Here is a 17,821-nt window from a genome sequence, read left to right on the forward strand (position 1 = left end):
ATTTTCAGGTTGGCCTGGGAAAGGCTCCTGCCTGAAATATTGCAGAGCTGCTGCTGGTCTTTGTAGGCAATCCTGAGCTAGATGGGCCAATGGCTTGACTCAGTAGGCGGCAGCTTGCTTTGTTCGTATTATTTATATACTGCCGCTTTTAACCAAGAATTTCTCAAAGCGGTTTCCTTCGAAAAACTAATAATGAAAAACGAAGAAAGAAAAGCAGTGTATACTGTAAATATTCATAGTCCTAATAAGGAGAAGATAGTTCCCTGATCCTAAAGGGCTCCCAATCTAAAAAAGAAACATAAAATAGACACTGGCAACAGCCACTGGAGGGCTGCTGTGCAGGGGATGGATAGGGCCAGTTGCTCTCCCCCTGCTAAGCATGAAGAGGATCACCACGCTCAAAGGTGCAGGGCTGGATTTTCCACCCTAGGCCCTGAGCTTTGGAAAGGGTCAAGGCAGAGCCATGCAACAGATGCTCCGTCTTTAGGCCGCCTGCGGCCACTAATAGGATTGATTAGTCAAAATGTCCATGGCGCTTTTGCCACCAGACGCAGGACGCACAAGGGCATCTCAGAAGCACTAAATGCTGGGAATAAACGTGTAACCTCTTGATCTTGTCAAGGCAGCCGTTCCGGGGGACTCTGGCGTGTCTGTGCCTTCCTCCCAGATTTATCCTCCCTGAGGATAACGGTGCTAAAGCACTCGCAAGGCTTTTTCTCGACAGGCACCAAGCAAATCCCGTGCCCTTGAGAAGGCCCTAACATTTGAGGCTTTTTGGTTTAGGGAAAAGGCGACGAACAGAGAGAAGTTTCCTTCCCTCTCTCACAGCACGAGACCCAGAGGCCGTCCCTTGAAACTGATTCCCCGGAAATTTAGGACCAACAAAAGGAAGGGCTTTTGCACACAGCGCAGAATGAATCTGTGGAATTCCCTCGTTAAAATTTAAAATCTCAAAACTATGAAAACCCAATTAAAACACAGTTTAAACAAGGTCTGATTAATTAGGACACAATTCACTCCGGCCCTCCGTCGGCGTCTGGACTACGACTCCCATCATCCCCAGTCCCGGTGGCCAGTGGTCAGGGAGGATGGGGATTGTAGTCCATCGTCATCAGGAGAGGCGCCGTTGTGCTGTGAAACTTGCAGCCCCCGTGGTTGTATCTTGAAAGGCATCGGTCGCTGTTCCCCGGGAGGGGCGAGGGAGCTGGTCGGTGGGATGGAGCTGCTCACGGCCACCCGCTCTTCTTTTGTAGGGACGTGCTGAACTTCCTCCGCTCCGGCGACCTGCCTCCGAGAGAGCGCGTGAGGTCCGTTTACAAGGAAGCCCAGTATTATTCCATAGGACCTTTGCTAGACAGCCTTGAAGAGATCCAGCCCCTGAAAGGGGAGAAGGTCCGGCAAGCGTTCCTGGGCTTGATGCCCTATTACAAAGGTAAATCCAGAGCGCCGTGCTGGCGTGGCGGGTCACCTCTGGCACAAGAAGTGTGTCTGGGCAGGAGGAACCTCGGAAGCGGCTTCATACGGAGTCTGGCTTTTGGTCCGTCCCGCTCGGGGTTGTCTGCACTGACTGGCAGCAGCTGTCCAAGGTTTCAGGCAGGCACCGCTCCCGGCCCTACCTGGAGATGCTGTCGGGGATTGAAGCTGGGCCTTTCCCCGTGCTAAGCAGATGCCCCATCCCCCTAAGGAACATTTTACATCGTGGCCAAATCTCTAGGAACATAGGAAGCTGCCTTATACTGAGTCAGACCCTTGGTCTGTCTAGCTCAGTATTGTCTACCCAGACTGGCAGCGGCTTCTGCAAAGTTGCAGGCAGGAATCTCTCTCATCCCGATCTTGGAGATGCTGCCAGGGAGGGAACTTGGGATCTAGATGCTCTTCCCAGAGTGGCTCCATCCTCGGAGGGGAATATCTTGCAGTGCTCACACATCAAGTCTCCCATTCATGTGCAACCAGGGTGGACCCTTCTTAGCTAAGGGTTCAAGTCTTGCTTGTTCCCACCAGACCAGCTCCACTCAATATTGTCTACACTGACTGGCAGTGGCTCTCCCAGGTTTCAGGCAGGAGTCTTTCCCAGCTCTCCCTGTTATCTTCTCTTATTAGGTCTCCTGAGCAGTATTGTCCTCAGGGAGCAGGATACAAATATGTTAATAACACTTTTCCCCCCAGCATAGTACTGGGCGAGGAACCATGTCCCTTGTAACAGGAATTCCCAGGTGTGGTTGACTACAACTCCCATAATCCCCAGTCAAAGGGTGTTGCAGCTGGACATGCTGGGAGTTGTAGTGGACAACATCTGGAAATCCCTGTTCCAGGGAAAACGTTGGGCTCTGTTGAGGCAATATAAAAGTTGTATTATTGAGGCAAAGTTCTATAGAACTTTGGGCTCTACTGAGGCAATAAAATAGGTTGTCAAATTTTGAAGCAATGCTGTACTGTATTTACTTGAACCCAAGACTATGTTTTCCCCAAGTGTTTTGATACTAGAAATCAGAAGGCTGTCTTAAATTCAGAGTCCTATTCCTTTCAAGTAAATGCAGGTATAACCTGCATCTAAGCTCGACTTTTTAAGGGCGTCGTCTTAAATTCAGAGTCCGATTTGGCCAAAGGCTTCTGCCTCTCAGCTCTCGCTTCGCTCTCCCTCTTCAGAGCACCTGGAGCGGATCGTCGAGATCGCCAAGCTGCGGGCCATGCAGCGGAAAGCCCGCTTTGCCAAGCTGAAGATCTGCGTCTTCAAGGAGGAGATGCCCATCACCCCCTACGAGTGCCCGCTCTTCAACTCCCTGCGCTTCGAGCGCAGTGAGGGCGAGGGCAAGCTCTTCGAGCACCACTGCGAGGTGGACGTCTCCTTCGGGCCCTGGGAGGCCGTGGCCGACGTCTACGACCTCCTGCACTGCATCGTGACGGACCTCTGCAGCCGGGGCATCACCGTGGACCACCAGTGCATCGGGGTCTGCGACAAGCACCTGATCAACCACTACTACTGCAAGCGGCCCATTTACGAGTTCAAGATCACGTGGTGGTGAGCGGTTCCGGGGGGGCCCGGAAGATCGCGAGCGGCTTTTGTCCCCCCGCTCCTGATTTCTGGCGGGGCTGGTTTTGTGGGAGAACTTCCCTTCCGTACCCAGCTATGCAGCAAACTGGAACCCGTCTACCCTTGTGTCAGAAAAAAGGACACACCTTTCTGGAAGGAAGCACATCGACTAGTATGTACTGTGTACATTCACAGCGGTAGGGTTACAGTAGCAAAATGTGTACAAAGTGTGCACAAAGAGATTTTTTTTGGGGGGGGGTGTCCCTATGCACATCTGAACTACCCGGTCTCCAAACTTTCCACTTCCTTCCTTTTTTTTGCCTGCCAATTCCAGCGAGACGTTCTGGCGCACTTCCTTCGAGAGAGTCCTTTCTCCCCAGCAAGGCAGCTGGCAGTTACGTCACCTCCAGGCATCAGACGTCTACATCAGCACTTTATTTCACAACGTTTTCCCACAACGTCTTGTTGATTTCGAGAGGAAGCCCCGGTCAGAAGACGCCGACCTGCAAAGAGGAAGACGTTTTTAAAAAACCCAAGAAAACAGCTGAGTTCTGTGTATTAATATCCAAATTTCCCATGTGTGGTTTCTCTCTCTCTCTCTCTTTTAAAAAAGGCACTCCTCCACTTGTGAGTCTGTCTGCGTCACCCATTTTATGTGTTGAGGTTTTGATTTATTTCCGCTTCTCTGACCAACAAAAGGGCAATTCGGGGTGCCTTGCAGGGCATCCTGGTTTCTTAAGGGATTTACGAAATAACTGCGCTTTTTTTTTTTAATGGTGCCTGCTCTTTGGTGGGGCAGCTTGTGCTGTTGGATGCAAGCTTGAATGGAAGGAGAGGGCGGTTTGCACACAAGATCAGATTGAGGGTCTGGAATTGAGCCGGCCTCAGCGTCTTAGCTCTGTGTCACGAGGCAGGGATAAATGGAAGAGACGGTGTTGGGTCTCTTCCTCCAGAGTTCAGTCCCACAGAGACGTAGGGTATGCAAGCCAAGGTACTTTATTGGCCCAACCTGTCTAGGCTAAAACCAAGAGCGACGACTGTTTTCTGTCTTCTGCCTCTTGCAGCCTTCTGGGCAGTGTGCAAAGCTTTCACTGCTTTTGAGCTCCTGGACTGGACCAGTAAAAAACTGTTTGCCTTGCCAGTTCTGTCAAGGGGATCACGCTGGAGCGGCTTCTGCCCCAAGGGCCGTCTGGAAAAGGGCTGCGTGACCCCGTGGAGCTATGGAAGAGGCAGAGATGTCTGCATCTGCTTTCCTGCATGCTGCTGCGGTCACCCTGAGAGTTGAGTCGAAGAGCCCTAAATTTGCACCCTTGGTTATTTAGATTCCTCATGCATCTGCCTCCAAAGCCAGGCACCCTCAGAGACAGGAGGCTGGGTCCCATTGCCACTCCATCAGAGACAGGAGACTGGGTCTCACTGCAACTGGCGGCTGCCTACAAGAGCTCAGCGTTGTTCTTCAGAGAACAGTCAGGGTAACCCTGGGCTTGTGAACAAAAACTCCTCACCTTTCCCCTCGTATAAATAAGCTGATGGTTTATTTATTGATGCGGAGAGATGAGGGTATATATATATATATTTAAAAAATCTTCCATAGATTTGGCGAGCGATTTCCTTGTGACTGTTATTTAAGAACTTTGGGGGGAAGGTATTAGTTTTTTTAGGGCATAATTCTCCCAGATGTAGCATCTCTATGCATTACGACCTTAAATGCCTTTTCTGGGAGGGGGGCAGTTTGCGGAGACAGCCGGTTGGAAGGTGAAAGCTATCCGCCAGGTTCGGAGAGGCGGTTGGAACCTAGTGGACGATGCTGAGAGGCCTGAATAATTGTATGTGGTTTCTTTTCCAGCTATAACTGTATTTTGTATCCAGATGTGTTGTGTGTCGGTATTGTGCAATAAATTACCTCAGTACGGCCGTTACCTAACTTCGCCCGCAGCAGAATTGCACGTCCAACGGAAAGTACATTTGGAAATGTCGGTTTCCAGTGTCTCAGTGGTACGGTTCTCTCTTTTTTAAAAAAAGAGGCCAGCATCAGTGTTTTAAGATGCCAGTGTTCCACCGAGATTCCTACAGTGTGATTTGGCGCACGCCTCCATGTCAACATGGCTGCGTCTACCTCCAGGTTAGTTAGTTTCGGGGGGAGCAGGGGAGTGGCAAAGAATGTTATAAAGCCAGTGAGGATTTTGCTATATGTTAAATACTGACAGAGCCTGGGAATTAATGGTTTTGGTGTAGTAACCTGATCCATGAAGCTTGATGGGCCCAATTCCTCTTAGGGAAGACTGTCTTTTTGGATGAGGCCAAACCTTTCGGGCTTCTTCCCAGGCTAGTATCCTCTTCTGGTCCAAGACGGTGTGGCAGGAAAGAGTGGAGTGGTGGGGAGCAAGGTCAGGACCAGGCCAGCTGAAATCTGCTGGGGAGATGATCCTACATTCTCCTGCAGATATGGTCCCGTCCAGCCCAGTTCCTGGCCTGGAACAGAAGCGGAAGGGTTTGCCTGGCTCCTGGGAGGCTGGAGGAGGCTCCTCACTACCTGGCTCCTGGGAGGCTGGAGAAGGCTCCTCACTACCTGGCTCCTGGGAGGCTGGAGGAGGCTCCTCGCTACCTGGCTCCTGGGAGGCTGGAGGAGGCTCCTCGCTACCTGGCTCCTGGGAGGCTGGAGGAGGCTCCTCGCTACCTGGCTCCTGGGAGGCTGGAGGGGTCTCCTCGCTACCTGGCTCCTGGGAGGCTGGAGGAGTCCTCTCGCTACCTGGCTCCTGGGAGGCTAGAGGGGTCTCCTCGCTACCTGGCTCCTGGGAGGCTGGAGGAATCTCTTCCCTAGCTGGTTGCACTGAATGCTGCTTGTTCTGGGGTAGGGGAGGGAGTGAATGAGGCTTCCTTAAACGTTGGAAGCCTTTAGAAATAATTTATTCAAGCCATAGGCCCATCATAGACCAGGACTGTATCATCTGACACTTCGCTGTCAAGTTCCAGTTGGGTGGGTTGGGTGGGGGAATGGGAAATATTCTGAGGGGGGTGGTGCTCACTACGCTCTTGTAGTCATCCCTAGACTACCTCCCGCTCTGTTCCTCTGTATCCCAACGTTTTGAGGAAACCACACGAGATTTTAAAATCTAAGATGCGACCTCTGCAGCAAGCATCAGCCCGCGCCTTGGTGGCTGCTGCCTGCAGACTGTGGGGAGGGTGCCAATCTGGCATGTCAAGCAGACCAAAGAGCGCCGTCCACACAACACATAATTTCATGCATGGGATTCTCCGCCACTAGATGTGATGGCTGCTGGCTTGGATGGCTTTAAAATGGGATTAGGCACATCCATGGGGGTGGAGGGAACGTCTCTCCCTGTTAGTGGGGATGGCGAAGTGGAGCCTCAATGTCCAGGAGCAGTGTGTGCCCTTGGTGCCCGGCTTCTGGGTTTCCCACGGGGGTATTTGGCCACTGGGACAAGATGCTTTCTGGTTTGATCCCGAATGTTCTTGAGGATGCATGTAAAAAGCAGGATAGAAGTTTAAGAAATGTTTTGGGGTTTTTTAAAGCGGCGGGTGGGGGGAGATTGGGAGTGAGCAGAATGTATTTCCTTTCTCCCAACAAATGGACCAGTATGGTGGGGTGGCTGGAGAGCTTGTCCTGGACTGGAGATGTGTGCCAGGGTTTTCTCTGCTATGGCCTCATAGTGGGTGACCTTAGAAAAGCCCCTGTCTGTCAGCCTCAGTTCCTCCAGCTGTCAAATGGTCTTAACTAGGGTCCTGGCAGGATACTCCTTCTTTAGGAGAGTGGACAAGGCTTACAATAGCCCTCCAGCCTGTTTTGAAAGCCTGGGAGCCTACAGTGTGTGCAGTGATGACACAAAGAGTCTCTGAGAATATGCAAAGTACCTTCCGTGTGCTATGCAATCAGTTTCCACACAGCAAAAGTTTTTTTTCCCCTTCGGGGAACACAGCCAGGGGATCAGAAAGGGCCTCTCCTTTTGCAGGTCCACACTCCCCACTGTGTTTATAATATATATGTTTATTATGTGTAAATTGAAACATAGAGGGACAAAGAACAGACATCTTGACGTATATACATCAGCTTCAGGGTTCTATATCCCTCTCTTTGAAGTCCACACATGATATTGATAAATGTCAATATCCTATCTATCCATCTGCATTATGTGTTATAAAGTGTGCGTCTGTCTTATTTGAACATAAGAGCAGCCTTGGTGGATCTGGCACAAGGAAGCCCATCTAGTCCAGCCTCCTGTTTCCCACAGTGGCCCACCTGATGCTGCTGGGGAGCCCACAGGCAAGAGGGGAGGGCAGGCCCTCTCTCCTGCTGTTACTCCCCTGCAACCGGGATTCAGAGGATTAGTGTGTGTGTGTGTGTGTGTAGAGAGAGAGAGAGAGAGAGGTAGTGTGTTTGTGTGTATATACATACATACATATACATGCAGATCTCTCTCTCTCTCTCTCTCTCTCTCTCTCTCTATTTTTTGTGTGTGTATATGTATCTGTATGTATATATATGAACATAGGAAGCTGCCATATCCTGAGTCAGACCCTTGGTCTATCGAGCTCAGTATTGTCTTCGCAGACTGGCAGCGGCTTCTCCAAGGTTGCAGGCAGGAGTCTCTCTCAGCCCTCTCTTGGAGATGCTGCCAGGCAGGGAACTCTCCTAAAGGGAATGAATATATCTGATATAACCCCCCCCCCTCAACGCCAGTAAGCCCCAGACTCCTCCTTGGCCCCTGAGACCCTCTTGGTAGCCCCCGCTCCTGCCACGCAGCAGGACCCAGCGGTGCGCCCCAATGCGAGCCGGACGTGGTGGTGGGTGTGGGTGGAGACGCCGTTGCTTTTCCTCTTGGGCCTGGCGCCGCGTCGTTTCGGGCAGGCGGCGGCGGCGGCGCCCTTGGCGGAAGTGACGCCATCACGTCGAGGGGCGGGGGAGAAGGTGTCCAAGGAGCCTCTGAAGGGGGAGACGGCGCCGGCGGAGGAGGAAGAGGAGAGCCTGAGGTGAACAAGGGGGCTGGCCTGGGGGGCGCCGAGAGGGCCAGGGCGGGGAGGAGGGAGAGGAGGGAAACCCACCCCCCCATGGGGATCCCCCGGCCCACTGATAAGCAATGGCAGTGCCTGTCCTCCGGCTAAGCGGGGTTTGAGGGGAACCCCCCCCGCAAGGTGTGTGTCACCCTGAGCCCCCTGGAGGAAAGGTAAGATAGAAGGTGGGGGGAATGATGAGAAGGATCGATAATGTTAAAAATAGCTTTGTTTGTCTCCCTTATGGTGTTTCTTTTTGCTGTGTTGTGGTTTTTGCTGTTTACGCATACGGATATGACAAATATTTATATCCCGCTTTTCCACAGAAGTCCGCCAAGCGGTTTACATAGATCTAAACAAGTAAATAAAGCGGGCTCCCTGTCCCCAAAGGGCTCACAGTCTCAAAAAGAAACGTAAAGCAGGCCACAGCCACTGGAGGGATGCTGTGCTGGGGATGGAGAGGGCCGGTTGCTCTCCCCCTGCTCCAGAAAGAGAACAACCGCCCCTTTAAAAAGGTGCCTGCTCAGTTAGCTGGTTTTAAGGCTTTGGGTGTGGTTTTTATGGCGCCCTGTTGCATTTTGTCTCTGGTAAACCGCCTTGGGGGTGCCTCTTGAAAGGCAGAATGAAAATGGGAGGATAAATAAAATAAAATAAATTGCATTTGTAGCTTAGGTCAGTCTGACTTGCTGCGGCATCACCTTCCTTGTCTGATGCCTCTGAGAAGGAGCCACCCAACTCTGGAGTCCCCGCCATGGACAAAGACAACTGTTGCCTCCAGACCTAATTGCTGACCAGCTTGGCCCCGGCCGGTGGCAGCCTCCCAGCCCGAGCCCTCCGGGGTGGGGGGGGGGTGTGCTGCGAGGATCCGCTCCTCCTAACCTGCCCCTCTCCCCAAAGCTGTGTCGGGACCGTCTCCGATTCAGTTGCAGGATTTCTCGCGCTCCCAGGGAGCGACTTTTCAGCCCGTTTCTGCCCTTGCCGTCTCCTTTCAAGGCGGCTGGGGCCCAGGGCATACCAGAGACATTCCTGAGCAGCTGTGCCTGTGTGGAAACCCATGACTCAACAGGGCACATGTCTCCAGAGTCTTAGCGATTTGCTCATGTTTTCCTTCGCTGAAGGGAGTTGGCCCGGACAGCTGGCCCGGTTACTGTCAGCTTTCTCGTTCCAAGAAAGGCGAGGAGGAGCAATTCTCGGGTCCTAGGTGTAGCAGAGCGTGTGACGGGCCTTGCAGGATCGGGTCCGAGGCCTCTCTAGTCCAGCACCCTGGACTATTTTCCAACCCCCCCCCCCAAAGGGCCGCTATATTTTTCTACAACTGTCTGGTTCTTCCTGCACGGTGGATTTGCATTGCAGTGTGACCCGAAAGCTTCTCCGTAACAGAAGTAATTTCAACTGGAGCAGGAATTGTTCTCTTTGCTAAGTCGGGCCCACCGTGGTTTGCATTTGGGCAGGAGATTGCATGTGAGTTTGATAACTTCGAGGACGGGTCTCTAGCTCAGCGATAGAGCATCTGCTTTGCACGCAGACGGTCCCAGGTTCAATCTTGGCAGCGTCTCCAGGCAGGGCTGGAGGCAGGACTCCGGCCTCAGACCTTGGGGAGCTGCTGCCAGTCAGTGCTGGTAATGCTGCACTAGGCTGACCAAGGGCCTGACCCCGTTTAAGGCAGCTCCCTAGGTAACGAGTGTGTAGCTGTGTGCGGGACATGTTTGCCGGAGGCTCCTGCTCCACCCAGCCCCTCCTTGCTGGCTTGTTTATCTTCATTGTTTGAAAGAATAACAAGGCTGCTTGCCTGGGCGGGGTGCTGCTGCTGGGTGATCCAGCCAGGCTTAATGGTCTCCCAGTGCGTGCACTTTGGCTCAGTCGCCTGAAAGTGCCGACGCTGCAGCCCTTCATCTCGCAGCATCGATTTCCTCTCCGTGGTTAAGCGCCACCGCGATGCTTTCCCTCCCTGCCATCCAGAGAGAGCTCCCGAATGAGCCCTTGTTTTTTCCTGCTGAAGGGAGTAAAATGTATCCTGAAGGAGAATCGGAGAGAGCTTCTCTCTTGTGTAAGGGACCTACAAAGTGAGATGAGTCTCAAGCTTCTGCTTTTTCCTCGGCGCCCTTCTGCAGATCCAGAAAGGAGAGAGGAATTCTCATGTAATTCATAGGAAGCTGCCATCTACTGAGTCAGACCCTTGGTCCATCCAGCTCAGTATCGTCAGCCCAGACTGGCAGCGGCTTCTCCCAGGTTGCAGGCAGGAGTCTCTCTCCCAGCCCTATCTCGTTGGAGATGCTGCCAGGGAGGGAACTTGGAACCTTCTGCTCTTCCCAGAGCGGCTCCATCCCCTGCAGGGAATCTCTTACAGGGCTCACACTTCTAGTCTCCCATTCATATGCAACCAGGGTGGACCCTGCTTAGATAAGGGGACAAGTCATGCTTGCTACCACCAGACCGGCTCTCTTCCTAGATTCAGGGAGGAGAGCTGGTCTTGTGGAAGACAGCATGAAGGATCCCCTTTGCTAAGCAGGGCCCACCTTGGTTTGGGCTTGGATGGGTGTGAGCACTGCAAGATACACCCCTTCAGGGTGCCCAACCGGTGGGACTCCAGATGATGCTGAGCTGCAACTCCATCCCACCCCCCAGCTACAATCGGAGCGGAGAGTGTTGGGAGTTGTAGTTTCGCAGCATCTGGAATACCATTGACCTTAGAGGACTGGGGCCATGGCTCAATGGAAGAGCATCTGCTTTGCATGCAGAACATCCCAGCTTCAATCCTCCCTGGCAGCATCTCCAAGTAGGGCTGGGAGAGACCCCTGCCTGAAACCTTGGGGAGCTGCTGCCAGTGAGTGCAGACAGTATTGAGCCCGGTGCGCCAAGGGTCTGACTCAGTAGAAGGCAGCTTCCGAAGCTCCTAACCAGAGGTCCATGGGCCTCCCTGAAGTCCCAGCTAAATATTTTGCTGTGCTGAATGGATTTGCTTCCTGGTGAGCCCGGATAAATTCTTGGAAAGTAACTATTCCTTAATGATGACTGGAGCCTTATGGAATTATATTGTGTGGATGGGGTGGGTGGCTGGGTGGTGGCAGTGGTGGGGTTCCATAGTTAATATCCTGTTTACTCAAATAGAAGACAACCCTCTGAAAAGAAATACATACAGGTGAAACAGAGGTTATACCTGTGTCTGCCCGAAAGGAAGAGGGACTCTGCATTTAAGGCAGTCTCCCCCATTTCTGACATCAAAGAACCTGGGGTGGGGGAGAAACTAGTCCCGATCCAGGTAAATCCGTTCCTTGAGGATCTGGGGGGGGGTCCCCCAGGTGTGGAAAACCCCTGTGCTGGACCTTGCCCGTTCCCTTCGGGAGCATCTTCTCTGCGTCTGTTGTGTTTCTCTGCTAATCGATTTGGATCTCGGCAGTCTAGGATTACATAACCCGCCGCCTGTGTCTGAGAAGCGTGTTTTCTTTGGCGCGGCAGCCGTTACGCGCGACCCAGTTTGAACCTGGGAGAATGGGGGGGAGGGGGCGGAGCGTGGCAGTGACTCCTGGTGGGACGCAGGGGCCGTTTTTCTGACGTTGACGTGTGTGTCTGTCTGTCTGTCTGTCCCTCCCTTTCTTCGCGGTGTGCCTAAGAGCCCGACGCCCAAACGTGACAGCCTTTTCTCCCCCCCCCCCCCCGACAGGAGCGCCATGAGCCTGAAGTCGGAGCGCCGCGGCATCCACGTGGACCAGTCAGAGCTGCTCTGCAAGAAAGGATGCGGTTACTACGGCAACCCGGCCTGGCAGGGCTTCTGCTCCAAATGCTGGCGGGAGGAGTACCAGAAGGCCCGGCAGAAGCAGATCCAGGAGGACTGGGAGCTGGCGGAGCGGTGAGTTTCCCCTGGCGGCCTGCTTCCGCCTCCCCCATAAGACGGCTCCGGACCCTGCTGGGTGTGGGGGAAAGAGCCTTGGGGCAGGGGGGACCCGCGTGTGCAGGTCCTTCAAGCTGCAATTCCTTAGCCAAATATATATCTTTTTTTTTTTTTTAAAGAGCAAGCTATAGCAAATGATTTCGTAGCCTGTGCTTCTCCATCTCGCCTGAATGCTCATCCGAAGCTGCTTGCTGCCAAGTTGGGCGGTTGGTTTGTCTGCTCTGACTGGCAGCAGCTCCCTGCATCTTTCCTCGCCCTGCTCCTGGGTTCATATCTGGGGGGGTTCCAGTGTTTGAGACCCGAGCGGGGGAGCAGTGGCTTCTTGCCGTGCCGGTTTTCTACACGAAAGATCCCTCCGGAGCGTCGTCATCTGGCGGGGTTTCAAACGGGGGCTCCTGGATGCCGTGGCATGACGACTCCCAAGCACCTCAGATGATGGGAGTTGTAGTCCGACAGTTGTGGGGGCCAAGATTGTCCGCCTTCACGGCTTGCGATCAAGGCCGCACGCTCCAGCGGTGGTGGGGCTACAGCTCCCACAGTCCCTGTGGCGGGGGGGGGGGTGATGGGAGTTGTAGTCCAGAGACGGCTGGTAGGCCTAAGTTGCCTGGCCCTGTTCCAGCCGAACTCTTGTCACGGGTCTGGGCTTGTGTGGGTTATTCAGGGGGAGGGATCCAGGCTTTATCTGTGCCGATTTCTCTTGGGCAGATGATTGTCCAGGTGTGGGCGGAGCGGGGCTGGTCAGCTGAGAGATAAGATAAAGGGGAAAAGAGGAAGTTTGGGACCTTCGTCATTTGGGGGTGTGGGAGGCAGGGGCTTGTAGCGTCCTTTTGCAGCCTTCCTTTTTTTTTTTTTTGGCCTTCCGCAGGATGAGGTAGAGGGCTGGGGAGGCAGGATGGAGGGCCGCAGGCTTCTCAGACTTGGGTCCCTGGATGGCGTGGGACTACGAGCCCCATCGCCCCCGGCCGCCTGGGCCGAAGACCCTGGGGCGCCGTAGCCCGATAGCTGGGAGCCCGAGAGCCCCCGGATGCTGCCGTTTCGGAGCCTTTTGGTTTAGAAAGTGGGGCTTTGGGAGGTTTTGGGTGCAGGAAGTGGGGCTCAGGACTGTTTGCCCGGGGGGGGGGCGTGGGAGAGAGGAGAGCTGTTCTCACGACCCTAAATAGGGTCAGAGGAGCAGCCAGCCAGGGTAGGAGATCTGTGCGCGCTCCCGATCGGCGGTTGTGTATTTGCAAAGATCAAGGGAGGAGGAGGGGAGAGCGAGTGTGTGGGAGCTGGGAGCTGGTGAGAGCGGCTTTTTGCTCACCCTCCATCCGTTGCTGGCAACTTAGGAAGCTGCTGTCAGCTGAGTCAGACCCTGGGTCCTCAGAGCTCAGGATTGTCTACCCAGACTGGCAGCGGCTTCTCCACGGTTGCAGGTCGGAGTCTTTCTCGGCCCTCTCTTGGAGATGCTGCCAGGGAGGGGACTTGGGGCCGGGATGCTCTTCCCAGAGGGGCTCCATCCCCCTAAGGGGAATCTCTTCCCGTGCTCACGCATGTAGTCTCCCATTCAAATGCAAACCAGGGTGGACTCTGTTGAGCAAAGGGGGCCCTTCATGTTTGCTACCAGGAGGCCAGCTGCCTCTCCTTCCCAGCTCCCTCCTCCCTCCTCCCCCCTGGATCTTTGCAAACACATGACCGTCAGTCGGGAGCACAGACGGTTCTCCCACCCGGCACTCCTCCGACCCCGGTTTTGACTGCGAGGATGAGCCGTGTGTGTGTGTGTGTGTGTGTGTGTGTGTGTGTAGAATGAATGAGTTCTGAGGAAGTGGTTGCATGGGGCAGCCCTTAAAAAGGGGCGTCTCGGTCCACATGCCAAAGTTCTCCTCGCTTCGGGCGTGGACCCGGCCTCGGAGCTTCGCTCACGCATGGCTCCGGTGCTCTCTGGTGGCGTGTCGCTTTTGGCCGGACGGATGCGAGGCGGATGCTGACGGCTGGCAGGCTGCTTCTGCCAGAGTCCAGCAGTGCCCACTTTCCCCCCTTTCTCCCCATCCCAGGCTCCAGCGGGAGGAAGAAGCAGCCTACGCCAGCACCCACCAGCCCCAGGGGGCTCAGCCGCCCACGTTCGCCAAGTTCGAGGAGAAGAAGACCAACGAGAAGTCCCGCAAAGTCACCACGGTGAAGAAGTTCTTTGGGGCCTCCAGCCGGGCCGGCCCTAAGAAAGGTAAGCTCTCTTCTCCCTCCTTCCCACCCCGCCCCGCCCATAAGCTCATCACGTGAGAAGTTCCTCCAAGGTCTGGAGCTGTTCTAGTCGCCCTCTAGATTCCCTGACACTGGCTCTTGTGGTCCTTCCAGGATAAGAGACGTAAGTCTTTTAGAGACGCAAGTTTTGGGTGGTATAAAAATATGTTAAATAAATCAACCAACAAAATAAAAGTGAGAGCTGGGCAAATTTGGCCTTCCAGCGGTTGTTGAACCACAATTCCCATCGTCCAACAAGAGTCCAACAGCATCTGGTGGGGCAAGTTCGCCCTGCCCTGATCCAAATCACCGCCTCCCTCCAGAAATCTTAAAGATGCCTAGGGACCCTGACTATCTATACCAGGCCTGCTCAACCTAGGACCCCCAGCTGTTTTTGGACTACAACTCCCATAATCCCCCGCCGCAGTGGCCAATACGGGATCATGGGAGTTGTAGGCCAACATCTGCAGGAGGGCTGGAGTTGAGCAGCCCTGATTGATTGATTGTATTTTTATTCGGGCCCCAACTTGCATCTCTGGGTGGTTTTGGTGGTGGTGACAGATATATTGGTCACTTTCCTACTATTTATTTATTTATTTATTTATTCATTCATTTATTTATTTAACTTGTATACTGCCCAAACTTCCGTCTCTGGGTGGTCAACAATAACATAAAAACAATAAAAACTAATATGAAAGGTTAAAACAATTTCACAGTTCCAAAACAGTATAAAATTAAGACAGTGTAAAATCAAAACTATAAAATTTAAAAAGCTGGAAAAAGCTGGGTTGAAGAGGTGGATCTTCAGATGTTTTTTAAAAATAGTCAGGGTGCATGGTCCGGTCAGGGTGGTTGGTACCATTGGGCAGACGGATGCTCATGGCGATTTTTGTCAAGCTCGGCACCCCTCGAGGTGGGAAAGAGGCGACCGTATTGCAAGACCGTCCGTTTCCAGGGTCTTCTCATTCTGTCCTGGCCCTGACTATCAGGCCAGCTGCGGCCACGTTTGTGACGGGGTATCGAAAAGCTTTGAAAAGTTATTTTGAAAGAACGCCGGTTGCATTTGATTGACGTGGTCAGAAGAGTGGACACGGGCAGGAACGTCCTCCAGAGACGACCCCATGGAGGGAATGCAACCGTTGATTCATTGTCGCCCCAACGCTGTCCCCAAGCCTTGGCTCTGTGGGGAAGGCTGCCCTTTGACCCGAATCGTTTGTGGGGGGTAGAGATAAAGAAGGGGTGATCACACAGAGAAAGCTGCCAGTGCAACCAGACACTCGCCTCTTTTCCATCTCTAGCGGGGTGGTGGACACTGTCAATAACCACTATAAGCATTTCCCCCTGTACCGACGGTCAAAATTTGCCCCCTGTACCGATGGTCAAAATTTGCCCCCTGTACCGATGGTCAAAATTTGCCCCCTGTACCGACGGTCAAAATTTGTGGGTCTGTCTCACAGACTCTGTATTAAGAACATAAGGACAGCCCTGCTGGATCAGGCCCAAGGCCGTCTAGTCCAGCATCCTGTTCTCCACAGTGGTCCACCAGATGCCTCGGAGAAGCCCACAGGCAAGAAGGCAGGGCAGGCCCCCTCTCCTGCTGCGGCTGCTCCCCTGCGACTGGGATTGGGAGGCATCGTGCCTCTGAGGCTGGAGGTATTCTTTGACGCTGTGAGGGAACCGAAGGCACCCGTTAGCTCCCCTCCCTCGCTGTGAGAGAGCCAGCTGGCCTTGAAATCCTCGCAGTCTTGTGACCTGGTTGCATATCGACATTCCTGCGAAGGGCTTTGGGATTCTGGAGGGATTTCAGTCCAAAGTCCCTTGAAGGGAGGGGAAAGTGCCCCGTTGAGGTGTCCCAGTAAGGCCCTGGCAGAGTCATGCTGAGCATCTCGGGATCTGCTCGTCTGCTGCTGGGAAGCATGTTGGGTGGACGGGTGGGTCACTGGGAAGAACAGGCCCTGGCTCTAAATAGCAGTTGGGTATGACTGTGTTTCTCCTGGGAGTAGCTGGGCAAACAGGCCGCTTTGAAGCGGAGAGACTGTCTGAGTCCTCGTAGTAGGTTTCCAGCCCTTTGTGCCTGACCGAAAGAAGAGAGAGCAGCTAGAGGACTTGCATCCGAACGCAATACCCCATTTACCCGGATAGAAGGCAGCCCTGACTTTTTAAAAAGAGGCGCCTTTCTAAAGTGGTGCTTCTCTGTATTGAGCAGGGGGAGAGCAACTGGCCCTATCCGTCCCCGGCACAGCATCCCTCCAGTGGCTGTTGCTGGGGTCTACTTTATGTTTCTTTTTCTAGCTTGTGAGCCCTTTAGGGACGGGGGGGCCTCTTTTGATTGATTCCTATTTAGGTAAACGGCTTTGGGAACTCGGGTTGAAAAGTAGTGTTGGCTGCACGTGGCTTAGAACAGGGGGCCCCCCGACCGTGTGTTCCCTCCAACAGGGATTCCTGGATGTGGTTGACTACGACTCCCAGCATCCCCAGCTACAGTGGCTTTTGCTTGGGGATTCTGGGAGTTGGAGTCAACAATATCTGGCCATCCCTGTTCGAGGGCACACTGGCCACCCAGCCGGCGGTCCTCCCAGATGTTGCTGAGCCACGACTCATTCCGGCAGCCTCCGGAGGCCCGGTTTGGAAGCTGTTCTCAGACCCCGTGCCACGTGTCCTCTTCTTGATGCTGCCGCATGCGCTTGCTTCCTTCTGGAGCGCCAGCCTTGCGGTGCGGGACAGTCGGCCACCCGAGCTTCTCTCACTATCAACTGCTAGCCTGGGAACGGCAAGGCCCATCCACTCCCCGTCCTTGGTGGGCCGTCTCCTCCTTCTCCCCATCTCCTCCTTCCACCCTTGGGCTCCTGGCTTCCTGTCTTTGCCTTCCTTCCAGCCGCACTGGAGGCCGCCTTTGATCCCGGAGAGCCGGGGAAGGAGCGCAGTGCTGATAACCTTCTCAGGGACTTGAAGGGGATCTTCACTCCGCCCTGGGAGCTGGCTTCCCCCGCCGAAGGTAACGCGGCCCGGCGGAGGCCCGCCGCCCCGGCTTGTGGTAGTGGCTTTGTAGAATCCAAGCTGGAGTTGCGCCTCTGTTTTTCATCTGCGCCATTAGAGAAGCCACGGGATTTAGCTGCGCTGAAGTAGCGGCTGGCTGGCACCGGACACAAACCCGGGACCAGCCCTCAGCATAGGAAGCTGCTGTATACCGAGTCAGACCCTTGGTTTATTGAGCTCAGGATGGTCTACCCAGGCTGGCAGCGGCTTCTCCAAGGTTGCGGCCAGGATTCTCTCTCGGCCCTCTCTTGGAGCTGCTGCCAGGGAGGGAACTTGGGAACCCCTATGTACAAGCAGGCAAGTGCCCTGTCCCTTAAGGGGAATATCGTGACTGCACTCACATGTAGCCTCCCATCCAAATGCAAACCGGGGCAGGCCCTGCTTAGCAAAGAGGACCCTCCATGCTTGCTTCTGCAAGCCCAGGACGGGGTCCTTCCCTTTAAGATCACAGGGCTCAAAACTCTCCACGCAGAGCCCGGCTTCATTCCACAGGGGATTTGAGCTTCTCTGCCCCACAGGGCAAACTCTGTGAGTCTGTTATGGTCCCCGAGGCAGGCCCATCTGGGGGAACGAATTCTCCTAGTGATTTTTGTCCCCGTCGACCCTGCTACGGATGGGGAAGGGGCAATGGGCTTGTTGCA

General features: G+C 54.1%; 1 protein-coding gene across 1 annotated transcript in view; it reads left to right on the top strand.

Moving 5' to 3' along the window:
• Positions 1–17,821, top strand: part of RABGEF1 (RAB guanine nucleotide exchange factor 1) — a 36,229-nt gene that overhangs the window by 6,452 nt on the left and 11,956 nt on the right. The window contains exons 5-10 of the mRNA XM_053275283.1: positions 1,254–1,432; positions 2,647–3,019; positions 3,366–3,555; positions 7,794–8,020; positions 11,703–11,888; positions 13,961–14,127. Coding sequence (XP_053131258.1) covers positions 1,254–1,432; positions 2,647–3,019; positions 3,366–3,555; positions 7,794–8,020; positions 11,703–11,888; positions 13,961–14,127 — 1,322 coding nt within the window. The remainder of the gene's footprint in view (positions 1–1,253; positions 1,433–2,646; positions 3,020–3,365; positions 3,556–7,793; positions 8,021–11,702; positions 11,889–13,960; positions 14,128–17,821) is intronic.

This window comes from Hemicordylus capensis, chromosome 12 (assembly GCF_027244095.1).
Source record: "Hemicordylus capensis ecotype Gifberg chromosome 12, rHemCap1.1.pri, whole genome shotgun sequence".
NCBI classification, from domain to species: Eukaryota; Metazoa; Chordata; class Lepidosauria; order Squamata; family Cordylidae; genus Hemicordylus; species Hemicordylus capensis.